This window comes from Leuresthes tenuis, unplaced genomic scaffold (assembly GCF_036924035.1).
Source record: "Leuresthes tenuis unplaced genomic scaffold, fLeuTen1.0.hap1 SCAF_13, whole genome shotgun sequence".
Classification (NCBI taxonomy): Eukaryota; Metazoa; Chordata; class Actinopteri; order Atheriniformes; family Atherinopsidae; genus Leuresthes; species Leuresthes tenuis.
The window spans coordinates 4,477,198-4,497,201 of record NW_027325367.1 but is presented as its reverse complement, the minus strand read 5'-3'; the positions used below and the strand labels follow the sequence as shown (position 1 = coordinate 4,497,201).

Genomic DNA, 20,004 nt, shown 5'->3' with positions numbered 1-20,004 from the left:
TAGCTAAATCCATGGAAACATGTGGTGTTGTTAGTCACTGGGACTCACTTGTGAGGGCATCTGGGGCTGTTGGACCCCCTGACGAATCCCCATGTTCACATGCTGGGCTCCTCCTGGAAATGGAGTCATGGCTGCCAGCCTGTTCTGAAGCTGGGGCAAAAAAAAGGATCTATCGGACCGGAAGGATGACGAATGTAGCAAAGAAAGAAGTGGATAACAGGCTGAAATATTACTGGGAGGTGGAGAAAGAAGAGTCTGCCAAGGAGGGAGACGAGTCCAGAAATATCAGAAAAGCTAAATTAGACGATTTAACTCTGAAATACTGTCTTTTACTTGTTTTTAACAAAATACTGATGGTGTAGCAACTTTAAGGCGTTTCACACAAACATATCTCTGCTCACCTGCTGTGGGCCTTGCAGTCTCTGCTGCAGTTGCAGGCGCAGTTGGTTGGGTGGCAGCCTGAGCTGGGGGCCCATCCCCTGGGGTCTGGTCAGCCCTGGTCTCAAACCCATGTTTGTGTTCCCACCTGGGAAAGCCCCCTGAGGGGCTCCAAACCCCAGACCCTGCGGCCCAACCGTGGCCAGCTCTGGAGTAAACTGAGCTTGCTGAGCTGGTGTAAACTGGGAAGGGTAGGTGGGGAGTTTTGGGTCCATGGAAACTGGGGTGGCAGTGGGTTGCTGGGGTGGAAAATTCTGAGGCAAAGGGTCGAAGCAGCCACTCTGGGAACAGAAGACCAAAAAGATCAGCTCAGCTTTTCCTGCCCACGCTTCAACCACACAAGTCATTTGTTCTGACTGCCAAATCACTGCTTTCCTGAATATTAATAAACACAAAGAGCACTTCATCTGCATTTCAAGGGATGAAAATAGCTCAACGTCCCACCTGCGGTTTCTTTTAATTAATAAAACAGAAATCTAATCAGAGGCTGACTGACCTCCCTCGGCCCTCCTTATTTAGCATAAGTCTGTGAATCAAAGTATCTGCTAATTGAGTTTCTTAATGTGGTTCGCCCCCGCAACCCAGAACAGGTACGCATGCACATATCTGTGCTAACCACTCACAGCCGTTTGTGCTAACCGTTCACAGCCGTTTGTGCTAACCGTTCACAGCCGTTTGTGCTAACCTTTCACAGCCGTTTGTGCTAACCACTCACAGCCGTTTGTGCTAACCACTCACAGCCGTTTGTGCTAACCACTCACAGCCGTTTGTGCTAACCACTCACAGCCGTTTGTGCTAACCATTCACAGCCGTTTGTGCTAACCACTCACAGCCGTTTGTGCTAACCATTCACAGCCGTTTGTGCTAACCATTCACAGCCGTTTGTGCTAACCACTCACAGCCGTTTGTGCTAACCACTCACAGCCGTTTGTGCTAACCACTCACAGCCGTTTGTGCTAACCACTCACAGCCGTTTGTGCTAACCACTCACAGCCGTTTGTGCTAACCTTTCACAGCCGTTTGTGCTAACCACTCACAGCCGTTTGTGCTAACCACTCACAGCCGTTTGTGCTAACCACTCACAGCCGTTTGTGCTAACCATTCACAGCCGTTTGTGCTAACCATTCACAGCCGTTTGTGCTAACCACTCACAGCCGTTTGTGCTAACCATTCACAGCCGTTTGTGCTAACCTTTCACAGCCGTTTGTGCTAACCACTCACAGCCGTTTGTGCTAACCATTCACAGCCGTTTGTGCTAACCATTCACAGCCGTTTGTGCTAACCTTTCACAGCCGTTTGTGCTAACCACTCACAGCCGTTTGTGCTAACCACTCACAGCCGTTTGTGCTAACCTTTCACAGCCGTTTGTGCTAACCGTTCACAGCCGTTTGTGCTAACCGTTCACAGCCGTTTGTGCTAACCATTTACAGCTGTTTGTGCTAACCGTTCACAGCCGTTTGTGCTAACCATTTACAGCTGTTTGTGCTAACCATTCACAGCCGTTTGTGCTAACCACTCACAGCCGTTTGTGCTAACCACTCACAGCCGTTTGTGCTAACCATTCACAGCCGTTTGTGCTAACCATTCACAGCCGTTTGTGCTAACCACTCACAGCCGTTTGTGCTAACCATTCACAGCCGTTTGTGCTAACCTTTCACAGCCGTTTGTGCTAACCACTCACAGCCGTTTGTGCTAACCATTCACAGCCGTTTGTGCTAACCATTCACAGCCGTTTGTGCTAACCTTTCACAGCCGTTTGTGCTAACCACTCACAGCCGTTTGTGCTAACCACTCACAGCCGTTTGTGCTAACCGTTCACAGCCGTTTGTGCTAACCGTTCACAGCCGTTTGTGCTAACCATTTACAGCTGTTTGTGCTAACCGTTCACAGCCGTTTGTGCTAACCATTTACAGCTGTTTGTGCTAACCATTCACAGCCGTTTGTGCTAACCACTCACAGCCGTTTGTGCTAACCTTTCACAGCCGTTTGTGCTAACCTTTCACAGCCGTTTGTGCTAACCACTCACAGCCGTTTGTGCTAACCACTCACAGCCGTTTGTGCTAACCTTTCACAGCCGTTTGTGCTAACCATTCACAGCCGTTTGTGCTAACCTTGTTCCTAATGTTGCAGTTTGGAGTCTAATGCTTCGGACTTCAAACCGCTCCCAGAGCTGTTTATCCATTAGCTTTAGGCTTAAACGGAGGGTGGAGTTGGGCTGGGAGCTACACTTTAAGACAGCTGCACTTTTGCTTCTTCAACACTAAAACTCGTCCTCCCCTCTCCTGCATATTCACCTGCACGAGTTTGTCTATACCCAGGGCTTTGTCCAGCTCTGCCAGCGCACTCTCATCTGTCCCGCTGAGGAAGGAGACGAGCTGCTCCAACAGCGCCTTCTCATCACTTCGGCCCTCAGGTGTGGTCGGAGGGCCGAGCACTTCATCCAGCGTACAGGGCACGCACTGCCTGCTCGGAGACAGAAAAACAGTCTCAAACAACTCTGAGCAGGAAAAAATAAGCCCAGCCCAGCAGCTCCGAGAGGCTCGGAGTGATTTTTCATACTTACTCTTGTGGTGATGCTAAGGGAGCCTGTAAAGTTCCAAGACCATCAAAAGACAAGGTGTCAGTCAGAGCCAGAGGCTGGAACTGGGAGTCTCCCACATCCATCTTGTTTAGGCCTTAAAAAAAAGCATTCAGCAGTTTTATGTTGGAAGAACTCACCGTGAAACACTCAAGGACGACATTTAATATCAAGTATTTTGTGCCTTGCAATATCTAACAAGTAACTTCTTCTTTTGATCCAATCAGCAGTTAAAGATGTCAGCGAGCTGCAATGATGTAGCAAAGAGCTGCCGTCCTTCTGCCTCGTGGGTTCATGTATGTAACAGAATATACTCAGACCACCTGGATGTGTAACAGGTTGAGACTTCCCACAGTTGTCTAACTACTGTTAGTTTAACTACATGGAGCTGTTTGTGTACCAGTGCTTGAACCGAACGGGTTGATGATTTCGGCCTCTGGAAATGGACTCGTGTCTTTGGGGGTCTGGAAGGGGTCTCCCTGGCCCTGTTGTTGGTTTGGAGTGGCAGGATTGCAGAAATCGAACGATGTCTGACTCTGGAGGCTGCAGCCAGAGAGCGGGCCGCCATCACCGAGCCCTGCGGCACAAACACAGGGAGGCAGAACGCCGGTTTAAACAACAACGCAACCTTACAGCTCACCGCTCAGCAGTGGCACCCCCTCACCCAAAAAAGACTGAATAAATGGTTCTATAACTTGTAATGTCTCTTGGTGACCAGAAGAGGGCGCTTATTTTACAGAATATGATGGAATGTAGCATAAAATCCACAGAAAAACACTTTTTTCATGCCAATAAAAATCTAAAAATGCTAATCGTACCTCTGTTTGGAGTGCCGGGAGGCTCTCTCTTCACATTTACATTGCGGGGAGTGCTGACCTCACCAGGCTGGAGCTGAGTGGGAGACTGCAGTTTGAGCTGGGGCGAAGGGGAGTGGAGTTGTGGTGATGGAGACTGCAACTGTGGAAGGGACTGGGGCTGGGACAGGGGGGACTGGAGCTGGGGCAGAGGGGACTGGAGCTGAGTTGGGGGCTGGGTGGTCGGAGAGTGGAGTTGAGGGCCTCCTCCAGGGTTTAATGAATCCTCACTACCCGGTTTGGCCCCAATATGGCCTCTCAGGCCAGGCAGCAGCTGGTGGAGAGGGTCCATATCAACAGCTCCATGAGATATCTGAGGGTAGGAAGTGGAGAGAGTGGTGCAATGGTGAAAAAAGTTAAGTGTGGAAGAGAGGGGGGAAGCTAAAAAAAGAAGGGCAGAGAAGAGGTCAAAGGCCAGAGAGCTTCAAAGGCTGCAGCTGGTAGCTGAAACTAGAGTGCAGACAAAGTCCAAGAAAATAAACATTTAAGCACGTTTACAACAGCTGTCAGGGAACTGCTAACGCTCAACAGCAGCTCAGCTGGGAAGTTTTCTTTAAGACGCTCTGCTTTTGTAAAATTAAACACAACAGCAGCATAAATGATGGGTAATGTGCCCCGTGCAGGGGTAAAGACTGAGTCACCATGGCTACGACTGGGGCGTGGTGACTGACAGAGTTCAGCTCAGCTTAACCCAGTCGCTGCTGATATGAAGCTTTAAGGTGTGTTTATTGGCCTCTTCTTGCTGCTTACAGGGGCAATAAATACTCTAAGATTTCTAAAATTAGCTGAGATCATTTCCTTATGATAAGATGGTGGGAATGCACCTCCAGAGCCCCCCGTGATGTTTGGGACAAAGTCCATGTTTTCTCTGAGCCTTGTCGGACTTCAAAGAGGGATTTATCGCTAAAATTAAGGTCCACTCCTGTGGATATTCTGGTTGTGTGGGGACAAGCTTGTACAAACAGTTTTTATCATTTTCAAAACTGTTATGAAAACTGTAAGCCTGCTGTGTGTGTTTAAATCAACTTGGCACCTGTACAGCAAAAACATTACAGTTACACAAACAAGAGATGATAAAAAGTGTATTTAGTCTACTGTTTGTCAAAAATCCATCTTTTGGGGCCTTGATTCTCGTTATCTGTATTAATTGAGACCCATCTGACTCTCCTGTCCTCATTTTTTCAAAATAAACCCTAAATTCTTGTAGAATTCGTTGGTATATTCAGGTCCTCCCAACTTTAAATACACTTCCTGTGTTTTGTGCAGGTGGAACAGACTGTGGTCACACTGCAGGTCTTAATGCACGATTCTGATTTACTATCTGTGTGAACAGCTCACGCTCCTGAAGTGACCCGCATGCGCAGTTGATCATTGATGACATCACGCCCATAGACCACGCCACAATGGTGTTTACGGAGGCGACCATGGCAACGGCAACCGATACCGCGGGACTGTATGCCTTAATGCTAAAAATAGTAGCTGTGAGCGGGTGACATCACGAAGGAGGAAGAAGAGGAAGAAAATTCAGATGTTAATGATGGCTCTATGCGGAGCAACATCCGCACAGAGAAGTATTTGGATGCGGCGTCAGTGCCAGCCGTGGTGGGATCAGGATGTGGTCGGTTACACGGAGCCGCTACGCCGGTTCGAGTCTTTAGCCTCTTTGAATTCAGCCTTCAGGCTTTTCCCTTTCCGTTGGCATTGCAACCAAGTCCTTCTATGGTCCCGTTCTGACATTTATCTCGAAATGGTTTGGAAAACAGGTCGGTTACGATAAGTCTAGCTCGCACCGAAGTGTCACCACAAGCACTGATGAGGTCTAAAACTTCCCTCTCCCTCCACTGGCCGCCTGCTTCACTGCTGTCCTCCATGTTGGTTTGGATTCTGTTCCTGTGGCACACTTTATTTTCTTTTTTCAATTAACTTTATTCGTCATTCATTTACAAAACAGCGAAGAGGGCCAGCGGAATGACGTCAAAGTCGCATTAAATGCAACCTGGCTCGCATTAAAAAAAGATAAATCTGATGCGTATCTAATGCAGTGCCACATTTAAAAGTGGCCTGATTCTGATGCGACTTCACACTGTCAAAAGCAAAACCGGATACGGGTCACATATGAGCGAGATATCAGGTCACTTCCAACTGCAGTGTGAACGTAGCCTGAGTCGAGAGACTTTTTGGGTTCTCTGCAAAGCTAAATTAGCTTTAGAGCGAGTGGCGCTCCAACAGCTGATCCTACAGTGACACGAATGTTAAAAAGAGTTCAAACTTCTGGACTAGTTTCGGAGATCACCATACGGCCATCAACTGTACCGTGGAGTCTCTGCTGTCCTTGCGGCTGTCTCGGCGGTTCTCTCCGACAGGACTCGATTTGGGGCTGACGCAAGCTGAGCTGCTGGAGACTCCGGTAAGTTTGGATGCAGCTCCAGCTGATCCGATACAGACCAGGCCCTCCCCGCTGGCCCTCTTCTCCACCTTCACTCTAACCGTCTGAAGGGTGAGAGCCGATGGAGGTGGCAGGTCCCCCAAGTCCTTCAAACACCAAAGGTTGAATGTTATGGATTTTACAGGCAGATATAAATGCTGATGCTCTCTTAAATGCACGCTCGCTCACCTTTTCATCGGTGTCCAGGAGAAAGCGGAGCAGCTGGTGGTCCTGCGGCTCTCTGGAGCTGGACTTGTGAGGCGCTGTTGTCAGTGCCGGACTGGCAGGCGGCTCCTTCTTGATCTCAACTTCGTCTTTATTTAATCCGTCCTCGATGGCGGCGGTGGAGCCGTCGTTGGGACTACTGTCCTGGAGCAGCCGGTGCAGGATCTTATGTCGCTCCGTCAGACTGCTGTGGGAGGCAGGGCACTGAGGGGCAGGGGAAGGGTGATGAGGTGCTGAGGTGCAGTGGATGCTGCTGTTGGATTCAGCTCCTGCTCCACTGCTGTCCAGGAGCTGACTGAGTCTGGGGTTACCCAGCTGTGAGGCAGAGGGAAGGGGTGCTTTAACAGAGTCCTCTCCCCCTTCTTCCCCCACCTCTGAGGGCTTTGCTGATGGTGGCTGTGTAGAGCAGCCGGTGGGTGTACTGGCTTGTCTCTGAAGCACAGGAGAGGACAGAGGGAAAGACCCTGATGATCCACCGCTTGCACCACTGTTACAATCACCACCGGACTGCTGCCTGTTGAGGCTGCCTCCACTGCTTAGAGCCCCTGCTGGGGAATGGAGGCCAGGCGTGGAGGGAGAGAAGGGGTTCCCCGGGACCCGAGGACTTCCCCCTAACCCAGGACTAGCCCGCGTCATCCTGGGTGACATAAAAGAGGTAGGGGTGGCTGTGTGTGGGCTGCTCAGAGGAGAGGGGCTGTTGACCTGTTGGGGACAATTCGTCCGATTGGGCGTCAGGTAGCCTGTGGGCGTGGCTGGGCTTTGTCCGAGGGAGGAGGCGTTGGTGTTGTTGGTATGAAGGCCCGAGGTCGTGAGGCCTGAGCCTTGGTTTGAGCTGCTGCCGGGAGGAAGCGAAGGGGATCGGGAGGGAGTCTGAGCAATACTGCCGGGGGTCAATGGAAGGCTGGGGTTAGTGTTTTCCTGAGAGCTAGCAGTGTTGTGTTCCCTGTAAGAAAAGACAAAATAAATTAGAACTGTATGCTAGATCAAAACTTAGCCTGTTCAGAAATATACTCACTTTGGTCTTTACATCATCGTCACATTACTGAGGCTCATCCTTTTCATTTCTGGCACCATGTTAGCTTTTATTTATATCTTCACAAAATGATTTCTGATGCTGTGGAGTACCTCAGGGGTCACACCTGGCACCCCTCCTTTTCTCCATGCACATGCTATCACTAGGACATTTATCTATTTACGCAGATGACGTTCACCTTTGTTTTACTTGTGGAAACCTTCTTGGCTGATTTGACTCTTTCTAGAAAATACAACTGACAAAATAAGTGTTCAAAACGATCTTTTAAAGTTTTGTTTTTATGTAAAACGTTTACTAGAAAACATTAGCTGTAAAAAAAGAGAAAAAGGTTACAGGGCCTTCTCTTTAAATCTGAAGCGTGTGATTTATTCAGATAAAATTCAACTGAAAGAGGATGAAACTACAACCAGCCCTAAGGCTGGTCTTAAGGTTTTTCATTTAAACAAGCTGTATGTATGTGCTGTATCTAAAGGTTGGACACGATCTTCATCAAATTGGGCATGTTTAGCGAGGCGATGATGTGTTTTTACACATATTGTGAGCTTTGGGTCTCCCTGGACTGGAAAAACTTTGCACACGATGTGCGAGTTTTTCCAAAGTCACCAGCTGAGCCATTAGCGCATCCATAGCTATGCAGCCATGAGTCTTTATTACAGCTATATGTAACACACCTGCAACACGTCATATCAACTGGATGGAAACAGTCAAGACAATCAGCTCAACAATGTACCTTTATTTACCACACTGTGAGTCACAGTACCTGTCAATAGTGTGAATGCCCATAATGAAGGGCTGTACATCGGGGTTGGGGGGGCAGCAGAACTTGCAGCGGGTCTGAGCGCTGAGCGGGGTGCCGTCAGTTAAAGTAAAATGGTACAGCGGGCTGATCGCGGTGCCATGAGTCATCACTGATGAACACAATCACAGACAGAGAGAAACGTCAGCGTTAGACTTTGGTCTGGTCTCCCGTTTGTTTCCTGCCCTTCGAATGTCCCACATTTATCCGAGCTTACGGGTCTCCGACTCCCCCAGAAGGCTTAAATGACACTTTTACATCAGGGTCATCAGATTAGCTTCACATTAACCGGTTAGTGCTCGGATTCGCAGCTGTCGTCTCGTCTTACATGATATCAAATTAAGCACAACAGTTTTGAAATGTTGGTTGGTCAAAATACAAATAAATTGAAGGCATCTCATTGGGGTTTTCTCACATTTCATAAAGCAACCAATCAATCTACTGATTAATTCATAGCGAGCTGAAGCACAGGCTGTTTAAAACGCCCACCTTTCTGCTTCCCTTTACAGTCTTTGCTGGCCTTTCTGCTCCATAAACCTGCTCATACGTTATTTCTCACCGTCTTTACAACTGCTTTACAGTTTAAAAAGTTTTTTGATAGCATTGTTCAACCATAACAAAGCTGGCAGAGAATGTGCTTTTGGGCTGGAAGTGAACAATCAATCGTGGCGCCTCACCCTCATGCAGCAGCTTCTTGGCGTGGGAGGGCTCTTTGCCCTGCGGCTGAAAGAACGCATAGATGCACTTCCTCACCAGGTCCTCCCAGCCAGGCCGGCCCGTTGCTCGCAAAGCGCTCGTTTCTATGGAGATGATCTTCCCTGGATGGGAGCACCGTGCACAGACACACACACAAAAGATCAGCCTGCACAGATTTCAACAGTTCCAGTAGCCTCCACAAACCTTTCCAACATGCTCTTTAGTTCTGATATTCGCTGTAGGGACTTTTCATTTTCCATCCCCTCGGATACGAATGCATCACATCGATAAGGGCAGAGTGAAATAACATTTTCTTTACGCATTTAAGCTTGCATACGAGCCAACTGGCAGTCCATTAATTACTCCACCTTCTGTTTTCCACCTGAAGACTTTAACCTTTTGTGTAGGAAGAACCCGAATAAACGAAGTGGCGAGCATGCTAACCGATCGCTGCGTTGTATTTAGCCAAAAGTGGCACTGAAATTGCAGGAAACTGCTCGTGATTTTGTAACACAGAAGCAGACCAACCGACTTGCTTCTCCGTTAGGGTTATTGGTGTCGATTTCAGGTACATATTCCATAAAACTGGATGGGTAAACAGCCGAAATGATCATTTCCCATGGCGGCAGAGACGTTTTCACACACATACGTGGAAACATAGCATAATTCACACCGAGTGGTCGAAAGCTTTACTTTAACAATAGTTTTTGTTTGCATTAAAACAGCCTTAAGACACAAAGTTATGTCACAAACTGCTTAAATCTGTGCGAGTTATCACATAAAACAACACTTCAGCCAGCTTTCTGCCACCGACTGCAGAGGAGGACTGACGTGTGCCTAAGAAATGGTCTAAAAAGCCGCTACGGTCCACGTCCAGTTGCCCCCTTTTCTTCTGAAGATCAAGGATTAGTGGTCTAGCCTTGCAAGATACTCTCCAAAAGAAAAGTGACACCTTGTCCGGAGGGGAAAGGGAAAGTGTTCGGGTCGAGGGTGAGAAGTGGGCCTGAATCTGCACACAAAGTCACTGGTTAAGGTGACACTCACGAGTCTGTGTGCAACAAAATGAACATCTGAACAGAGGGATATTTAAGGCCCGGCGTTAAGTATCAATAAAGGAAATTAAACATGCAAGTCAAGATGATTTCAACGCATGAGTCCCATCTGAAATGCAGCTCACGGCTGCTCCAGAGCTCCTGCACAGTGTTCGATCAGGTGAACTCACATCAGCCACACCCTGCATGCTCTGCTGCTTTCCCATCAGTTTAACATCCCTCACACGATCTCATCACAGCAGGACAACACGTGTTACCTCTGTATCCTGCGGGTGGGTCTTACCTGTGGGATCCTGCTTCGTGATGAAAGACTCCGTGCCGACGGGCTGAGCGCGAGGAACCCGGCAGGCAATACAGATCAGGCAGCTCTGCAGCTCTAAAGAAACAGAGGAGACAAGTCAGTGTTTGGATGTGTTTGGTACTGCCAGCAAAAGCAGTAAGGATACACTCTGCATTTGAACAGATCTCCATATATGTGAGACTTTAAGAAAAACAATTATTTCTTTAAAATATGGTCTGACGGGCTGTTGAAGTCGTTATGGTGTTGATGTAAAAAGGACGGATAACAAAACTTAATGAAAGCACCGAAATGTGATCTCAGAGGCTTGGAGACTTTAATCTTTTCCACTGGGGAGAAAAACTAAAACAAATGACTGACGGACAGGAAGAATGCAGGACAACCTCCAGCTCTTATCAAAATGACGAAACACACACTGAGCTAAAGAGCCAAAACTCTGCAATGCAGAAACTACACAAGACTCTATCAAGGCCTCTGTATCATATTTAAAACGTCCAACTGTCGAGACAAAGAAAAGCAGAGAGAGCGTTACATTTGAACCCAACTTTTATGCTATTTAAACTTCCAATCATGAGTAACAAAAAGGGGAGATGACAAAAACTACAGGACAAATATTTATCCATCAATTCGGTTTCCTTTTTGTGCTTCCAAACCAATTATTTTCTTAAATTATAGCAATTCCTGACATAGTCCACATCTAAAGGAACTAGAACTCCTTTTCTACAGTGAAAAGGAAACAAAAACAAGGACCGTGACACCTGAAAACATTTCACAAAGAAATACTGAAGAATTAAATCTGTAATTTACAACATACAGAAACACGTGTTAAAGGACAAAGAAAAACACCACCGAGCCCAGAGCTGCAACTGGACAATATTCTGAATCCTAAAGCCGTGACAGAACAGAGGAGGAACTCCTGGCTCCTACATGACCATCTTTAAACATGGAAATCAACAACATCTACGGGATTACAGACTAAAACGCATGGACTCAGTGTAGGAAATGGCTGCAGGCTGTGTGCAGTGACTGTAGGTGTGGACGCACCGTCTCCCTCCTCCTGCAAGGCCCGGGGCTGGGACACGGTGAAAGCCTGCATGATCTCATACTGCTGTCGGGCCTCCTGGTTCTCTGAGTCCGCCTCATCCGGTGGCCTCTTCAGCATGCGACAGTTAAAGGTGTGGCTGCTCCTGCGACCAGATTCCTGTGGCCACGGGCCGCCGTTTACTGGACAGAGAAACTCCAATCAGAGGCAGTGCCCGCACTTACACTTCTTCACAGTCCAGACACTCCAAGCACAGACAAAGGGGGCATATTATAGGGAGAAATCCATTTTTTTCTCTGCTCGAGAGCAAATATTTGAGCGTCTGAGGTCACTAAAACTCAAAAACTTGTCATCGACGTGTCATTCAGCGAAGTGAGCCTTTGCCACGCTACAAGGTTATCTTCGCCAAACTTCACCTGATGCTTCACTCGCTGTACCTTAGAAGGGGGAAGTGGAAACTCTTGGGCTTTTGCTATGAACATCAATCTAATCTAAAGAAATAACTGAGCTATTGAAAAACTGACTCCGACTGGCTTCCTTTAGGATAAGAAACCCCAAATCCTGTCTTGAATGCACCATGAGCAGAGCTATAATAACAGCTGTTTAAAGAACAAATAAAGGTGAATATCGGCCATTAAGCGGCCAGTATCTGTTACATTCTGCAGTGTGTTCAACACATGATGAGTGTATCTAAGAGGGATGAAAAGCCAAGTTTTCTGTCTGTCAAACTGTGTTATCTTTGCCGTTTTTCATAGATGAAACTAAAGAAATGGGAACAAATGATGTGTCTTTGTGACAGGCTGCAATTTAAAGTTATTTGCCAACTTTTCTGTCACGTGTCGACACAACACTGGTTCATCCCTTGAGTTAGGGACTGAAAATGAGTGAAAAGGCAGCCAATGTCCAAAGAAAGCTCTGAACACCTTCAGAAAAAAGCCTGGAGAACTATTACTTAAGACCATTTTAAAAGATTACAGGAAAGTCTGGCTGGTTAAAAGGAAAATGCAAAGAAATGAGTTCTGGATCAGGACTTTTGGACAGTATCCATCCATCTAAATATTCACTCTTACACACTTATTCAACCTGCTGATTAGTAAAGGACAAATCTTAGACAAGCTCAGCATCATTAGATTAAACATCACTCTGGACTGAAGCTGCTTTATATCACGAAATATGTGAAATAAAGTGAAGCAGGACGCTGTGAGACATGGAGGTGCTTTCGTGTTGCAGCTTCATTCATGACACACTTTTCCAACCCTTCCAACCTGCCTTTGAACTGAAACTACAGCCACTGATTTTCCACCTGCTTTTGTCAGGTGTCCAACTTCTCTCCTCTGCTGCAGTGCTCAACCTGCAGTGATAAATCTGGCATTTCCATAATTCAGGGCTAAGAACATTCAGTTAAAATACACGAGCTGTGAAATCAGAAGCACTTCGTCTGTGAACAACCCTAAAAAATCCTTTTCCACTGTTGTTAACTGAGATCTCGCTTGTCTTCAGTTTTTCTTATTTTTAAACGTGCTCCTAAGGAACAAGAGGAGCTGCAGCTGCAGGATTACAGCGATTAAGAAGAGATTTCTTCTCAGCGTTGCCTGTTCTCTTCTGTCCTTAAACTCTCGACCTCAGGCCCCTTCTATCTTCATTACAATCCCCTCTCCAGATTGCACCTGAACAGTAAACTGAATAGTGAAATAACAGCGAACAAAGCCTTGTTTCTTGTCACACTCGCCCACGAATGTGCTGCCTTTCCACACTTTCCTCCTCAAACATCATCTGCAGCCTGAGTGGCAAACGCTGTTAAATTAAAGTTTGCACGGTTCATCTTCCTACGGCCTTCATAGCTCTTCAAACTCACCGTAACGACCAAACCAAGTTAATCCTTCTGAATGCGTTCCCTTTCAGATAAACCTACCAAACATCTTTTAAACACAGCTTAGGGAGCTGGGAGAACAGGTTTAAGTGAGCGGGGCTCACTCACCGAGGCTTTTAGGCAGCAGATTACGAACAAATTCGTTGTGGTCTCCCACGTGGAGGATGCTGTAGACACTCGAGGTCATCAGCTCCTCCTGGGTGTATCCAAGGTAACCGGTCACGTTCTCAGACACAAAGACGATGCGGCCCTCGCGGTTGACCACGAAGAAAAATCCATCAAGGGCCTGAATCAGAAGAACAAAAGCAGACTGAGTGTGTGTGTGTGTGTGTGTGTGTGGCAGCTGGAAATAGCAACAACACAGCAGTGCTGATTGTGTTTACCTCCAGCAGCATGGGCCCCAGTGCCTCTTTCTCCACCAGCCCATGACTACTGGAGGAGATGTCGCTCTTCTGCACGTCGTCATCCGGAGAGAGAAGAGCCGCTTTTTCTGTCAGGGGGAAACAAACCATTCACAAATCAGTACAACTGACTGCGAAATACACCTTAAAGCAAGAAAAACAAAGCCATGGAGTGAGGCTCATGGAGTCATCCTCACCCTGCTCACGCCGTTTGATCTGCTGGATTTGGTCCACGGTGCTCTTGAGGATGTGGCACTTGTCGGGCTTGACGCTGAGACCGGCAATGTCGCCCATGTTGGAGGACAGCAGCTCGGCCAGCTCCTCGATGTAGCGGCACTCCAGCTCCCGTCTCCGCTTGTCCAGGCTGCCAGAAAACACACGGGGCCATGCAAAATAAGACTCACGCCGGGAGTTACGCTCGGAAAGCGACCGCGAAACCCACGAGAGAAGCGACGACCCAGAACAAAAGAGCTTTAAGTCAGAGAAAGTCTGAGAAGATAAAACAACCACATGTTGGGAGTTGTAGTTTGAAACGGGGCTTAAAGCTGAGCAGGTGACTGGCATGAATTAAAAAGCACTTTTACCACCTCTCAGGAGTCATTTGTAATAAAACGTGTGAGTTTCATGCAACAGAAGGAAAACATTTTCAAACTGAAAGACTCTTTGGAAACCGTCCCTGTCAGCAAAACCCTCAAAGAAACTTTCCAGCCGCTGAGTGACAGGATGAGAGAGGAAGAAAATCTGAAAAATGGGAAGCCACCAGGAGGATGTGCTCAGACATGAATAACCTAAATAATTCATGTCGTACAGGAGTTCCTGTTGAGTGAAACACAGAGAGAGCCGTGAGGGGACGGAAAGGAGAGCAGCGATGTTTCACCGAGCCGACGACTGGGGACAAAGAGCAAGAATTTAAAGGGAATTTACAGGAAGAAAAACAAAGTCATTTAATGATCCTAAATGTTACAACTTTCTGTTTTTCTTTGTTTCCGACACACACAAAACAAAGAGACGTTTTCAATACGAATTCTTTTCCGTGTTCTCTCTGAACCGTGAAAGATTTTCACTGATTTTGACAATAACTGAGAAACAGCTCTAATTAGTTAAAGATTGGCGAGTCTCTTTAAACGAGACTCTGGGGACTTTTGTCGCCCAACAGCAGCTGAATTTCTTGTTATAATTGTTAGATTCTGCCTTTATCTTTCACTTCAAAGTGTTCCACTTATCACACTTTTAAAAGACAAAAAGTTCATCGGAGTGAAGAAATCAGTCATTTCTGTCTCTCTTAATCAACAGGTGGCTTCAATTACGAGCAGAATATGGTGAAATGTACTATTAAATCACAAATACTGTTGTATTTCTGGTATTTACTCGTTTCCATGACAGAGACACATTAAATCTCCCGTACACTGGATAAAAAAACAGCCCAAATCAGCCGTTTGCTCTCGCCGTGTCGAGCCTTGGTCTGCAGCCAAACTGACACGTAAGAGCAAGGCATGCAGCAAACGTGACAAAAAGAAATGTGTGCATGTCAGAGTATGTGTATGTGACAACAGCAAAAGTAGGTCAGTGCGTTGGAGCACACAGGCGTGGCGACTGATGGAGGGAGAGGACGCCGCTGTGTGAAATGCGCAGGTCAGAGGCTGCGAGCTGGGCCGCTCCATCAGCTTTTGAGCCACTCAGACTCACACACATTCATCTAAAAACAGTCATTTTAAAGCCTTTACGTTACCTTAAACCGACCAAAAGCTCAACCTAAAAATAAATAAAGAACAGATGCCATGATTGCAACTTTCTTGGCTGACTCCAGATTTTTTTTAAAGACACAACCGGTCGCTTTTCTTTCCAGAATTTCTGTTTTAACTGAGAATTGAGCAGCGTTTCTCTTCTAAACTTTGACTTAAACGACACAAACAGCCGGGCCAACACATACGGTATATTTTGACCGAACACTTCTGGCTCTGATTACGTTTCGATAAGCTTTCACGGCATCGAAACGCCCACTTCCACCCAGAGCTGAGTCCATTTTTCACTGAGACCGAAACCTCAGTGGGGTTCAGGGCTGGACTTTGTTCTATTCTGTCACAGTCTGAACCCGATGAATCCCGGCACCGTCATCCTGGAATAAGCCCTTCCCATCAGGGGAAAAATAATAACCTATTGAGCTCAGTTTTGGGCACTAAACATTCTACGGGTTGTTGTTTAAAGGAGCATTTCATATACTTTCTGCCTCCATTATTGGTAGATACATGATTTTATCTTTTTATCTGAAAATATCCTGTAAACTAAACAAATCTGTTGGGTATTTGTGTAGGTTAAACATTCTGTTTTTTACTAAAACATCTATAATGACGGAATAAACATGAACGTGTGGAGCTGCACACAAACGTGTCATTTCTGAGTCAGAAATTCGCTTAAACTCAGTTTTTCCAATGATTAGAATCACAATAAGTGAAAAACAGCCTTTCTTTTACATGATGGCTGGATGTAGTCAATCATTTATTGTCATTTAGTTGATTAGTTGATTCTTGCCTTCTAACAAGCTGCTGACAGACCCGCTGCAGGTCAGTTTTATGCACTTACAGTCGTTGCTCGTGTTTAAAGTTTGTGATCGAGTCTGTAAGCAAAATAAAATCTGAACTGAGGAAAGAATGATCCTGGTGAGGTTAAGCAGGTAAAATTATTGTTAATCAATACAAAAGAAAAAGAAAAGCCGAGTCTTTTAGCTTTGCAGACACATTTCTGGCATTACGGTGGCCTAAAAAGGGAAAGAACAATAAAAAACTGCATAAAATGAGTTCAAAATAATATCAGTAACCACATCAATCGCTGCTTTTGGTAGAAATGATATGTCTACATGGTAAATGATTTACTAGTAGGTGTAGTAGAGTAATAGAAAACCAACAGTCATAACATGCATGCTGCTGATTGTGTGGGGTTGAGTTAGTGAGGTCATTCATTGTGTGAAGCAAACAGGTGTCACACGGGTGAATGTTATCTAGAACAAAGAAAATGGGTGTTTTTCATCATAAAAAGTAACGGAGAGGGGAGAACAGATGCAGAAGAGCAGAAAATGATCAGCTGCTCAGCTAAAATTAACTCAGATTCTTTAAAATGTCAAACAAAACCAGAAAAATGTGGAAGAAAATGGGAAAAAAACACCATTGGAACGGATCGAAGAACAGCCAAAAGGGCAAAAACTCAGCCTGTGATCAGCTCCAGTGATCAAAGAAGTGGAGCCAAACTATGGGTGTTTTAACAAGACGAGACAAGCTATAACCATCTATACAGCTACATATCAGCTCAGTGACGGACAGGAAAACAGATTCTTCAGCTCATACAGTAAATGTTTGAGTTTGTAAAGAAAAATATTCCATTTTCTTCACTTTCTACGAAATAAGAAACTAATTTGCCTCCAACGAGCACCGGCTGCAAGTTAGTTATTCAGTCATGCACAATGTTTAACTTCTTTAAGTTAAAATGTCAAGACAACATGTAAACTCTTCTATTCTCATGATTTTTACTCCTTTTTTGTGAAGCCACCATGAAAGCTGAAGATATGAATGAGTAGGACCCAGAGCTTTGACTGTGGCTCAGCGTTTACCTTTGCCCTGATGTGTCGCATGGCGAGCCCTTCCTCTTGCGTGACTCTGGCGTGGCCGGGTCCAGAGGGCTTTCCCCTACTGCACTCATTTTTAAACTGACCTACAGAGAGGAAACACAATGAAGAGAAACGTCAGGAATTACACGAGCACAACCATCACTGTGAAGCCCACCGTTCAGTTTGTCATGTTCATAGTTTTAAGCTGTCCCAGAAAGACCATTTTACTCAAAATGATCCAAGAAATGCTGTTAATGGAGCTGTGAAGCAAGGTTTTAGTTTGAAAACAAGATCTTAAGTAACAACTGCTACAGTTAAACATGATTAACTGCTTTTTACCGGGAAATATATGAAGATTTACTACATTTTTACCCTCGGTTTATTCAGAATGAGGCTGGCCGATGTGGCAAAAAGTATCGTCACGATATCAGTTAAACTTTAGGACAGAATCCATGCAAACAGACTTAGAAACAACACAAGTTTTCTCCCCTTGTCTGGAAATAAAAACGATGAATCTGCATCTCAGGCTCAGATGTTCGAGTCTGTCGAAGAGGCGAAGGCATTTCCATTTCCCCACGGCACTCTTCGTGGAGTTTAAGTTATTCTAGGAAAGTATTGTTTACTCCAACACAACCTCCACCTGCATGTGGAGGTGAATAACCAGCGGCCTGAGAGCTAAATGTTTGCTCACCTGTCGCACTTTACTAGGATTTATATAGGAAATCATGCACGGTGCACAAGTAAAAACATAAACACAAGGAACGCTCGAAGATACATACAGTAAATTCCAGCAGTCTGCACCAAAAGGTCGGATATAAATCCTGGATTTGGTGCCGACTAAACCCTGCAGCGATGCAGTGGTGTTTTATCTCTGAAAAGCCTCCTTCGTACATTCTCTCACTGTTCTGTGCTCCTTAATGGAGTAATTCTTTAGCAGCAAAGTCCACGCACCACATCTCTTCATCAGGGTGGTTGGCATGGCAACACAAAAACGCTGCAAGCACAGGAAGGTTTCTGCAGGATCCACCAAGGCAAATGCTGAAGTTAAAACCTTTAGATTGTGGTCAGAAACTGGATTTAGTATCGCTGTAATAATCTAAATTAAAAAATAATTAGAATATTTCCTTCCAAACACAGCAAAATAGCAATAAAGAACTTTATGTCATGTTTAGTAATCTTTAGAGGTAGTTAAATCAGTTTAGTGGGGAACGACTGAACCTGAGAGACGTGAAGGCATACGAGGGCCTTGGGTTTGCTCGTGTGGGAGCTGGAAACTTCCAGACTCCGGAGCGACGAGCCGACACAACGAAAGACGAGCTGCGGTGCGTCTATCTGTTCGTCCGGTCCGAGTCACCCAGGTAAACGTCTGTAAAGCATGGACAAACGCCCACAAAACCCTTTAGATGTACAGGCGAAGAAGAAGAAAGCAAGAAAAGACAAACCTCACAGTCACGGAAGCATTGAGGGTGCGGCAGCAAGGCTGCTCACAGCCCTCTTTGTGCTCCCGACAAAAGAAAAGCTCTTCTTTAAATCAGCACAAAACACACAAATTAGCCTCGTTTCTGGGAGGCTGACTTCAGCGGCCCCCCCCATTTAAAACAGACTAATTATATGCAGTGCAGAGAGGCGTAAAAGCTCATATCTGAGGGGGCTTCAGGCTCGAAAATATAATCAGCAACATATTCAATAAGGTCCGTGATTTGCTTGAAAAAGTTTTGCAACCGATGGAAAAAGGAAACATATTTAATGTTTGTGTGAAATTGAAATGTTTAACTCAGAAAAACATTAAAAACTGTCAATCACAGGTTCTTAAAGGCTGAGAGAAGCTGCTCGAATGTGTCGAAACAAAGGCTGAAATCACAGCAGAGACGCGCCTCTTTTCAACCAGCTGCTGCTGTTCTGAGCTTCCAGACTTTCCTCAAACACTGAGCTGCACTTCTGTCACTTCAGGCATCTCTTCCAAAGCATGTCGGCACCTCTCTCTCTCGAGTATTGTGAGCTTCATCAGAGCACCACGGTGCAGGGAGTCAAAGGCTGTCTCCAGTCTGGTTTGTAAACCCTATCGTGTCCAAACTGAGCGGTAACACTGTATTTGTTCAATGAAATAACGAATTATGAAAGCAGACTTTCATCTAAAAGCCAAAAAATGCCAAAGATATTGAGAATTAAATCAGCAGATACAGGCAGATTAATTGCTTTTACTCTGACACAAAGACAAAGCGAGGCTCCATCTTTCCAGAGCGTCCTTGCCTTCACGATGCTTTTGATTCATTATTGTTGACAAGCCTAAATAAAGGTTGTTTATTGGCAAAAAGAGCAACACAAGTTGCAGTAATTACACAGGATGCAGCAGCCACGGAGTGCTCTGCGCTGCCTTACTTTATATCGATGGGTTCACATATTAATTAAAGTATATGAACGGCGGCGTGTTTACGCTGTGAAGGCACAGCCATTGTCCCATAGACCAAATCCTATGGTCCTATAAATCCTTTAGTTGATGCGTTCAACTAAAGCTGTGAGCAACAAGCCATCAGCGCATTTACCGTTTTTCTGCCCCGTGACTCCTCGTCCACGTCTTAAGCAGCAAAATGAGGAATTCTTCTCGACTGTAACTGGATGAACAGCAGCTGCATCCACAGCTGAACGATCACAGGTTACGGCTCAAACCCAGGAACTGTTCTTTACATTTGAAATTATC

At 45.8% G+C, this 20,004-nt stretch overlaps 1 protein-coding gene across 3 annotated transcripts in view; it reads right to left on the bottom strand.

Annotated features, from left to right (window-relative positions):
• The window catches only part of ncoa1 (nuclear receptor coactivator 1), a 48,963-nt gene that overhangs the window by 8,533 nt on the left and 20,426 nt on the right, over window positions 1-20,004 (bottom strand). For all 3 annotated transcript variants that reach the window (XM_072362763.1, XM_072362765.1, XM_072362764.1), the window contains 16 exons: window positions 17,310-17,410; window positions 13,906-14,072; window positions 13,691-13,797; window positions 13,416-13,593; window positions 11,440-11,619; window positions 10,381-10,473; window positions 9,027-9,167; window positions 8,314-8,461; window positions 6,485-7,463; window positions 6,184-6,402; window positions 3,835-4,183; window positions 3,417-3,593; window positions 3,002-3,113; window positions 2,733-2,901; window positions 402-719; window positions 49-150 (listed from right to left, as the gene is read on the bottom strand). In XM_072362763.1, coding sequence (XP_072218864.1) covers window positions 49-150; window positions 402-719; window positions 2,733-2,901; window positions 3,002-3,113; window positions 3,417-3,593; window positions 3,835-4,183; window positions 6,184-6,402; window positions 6,485-7,463; window positions 8,314-8,461; window positions 9,027-9,167; window positions 10,381-10,473; window positions 11,440-11,619; window positions 13,416-13,593; window positions 13,691-13,797; window positions 13,906-14,072; window positions 17,310-17,398 — 3,528 coding nt within the window. In that variant the 5' untranslated portion in view covers window positions 17,399-17,410. The remainder of the gene's footprint in view (window positions 1-48; window positions 151-401; window positions 720-2,732; window positions 2,902-3,001; window positions 3,114-3,416; window positions 3,594-3,834; window positions 4,184-6,183; window positions 6,403-6,484; window positions 7,464-8,313; window positions 8,462-9,026; window positions 9,168-10,380; window positions 10,474-11,439; window positions 11,620-13,415; window positions 13,594-13,690; window positions 13,798-13,905; window positions 14,073-17,309; window positions 17,411-20,004) is intronic.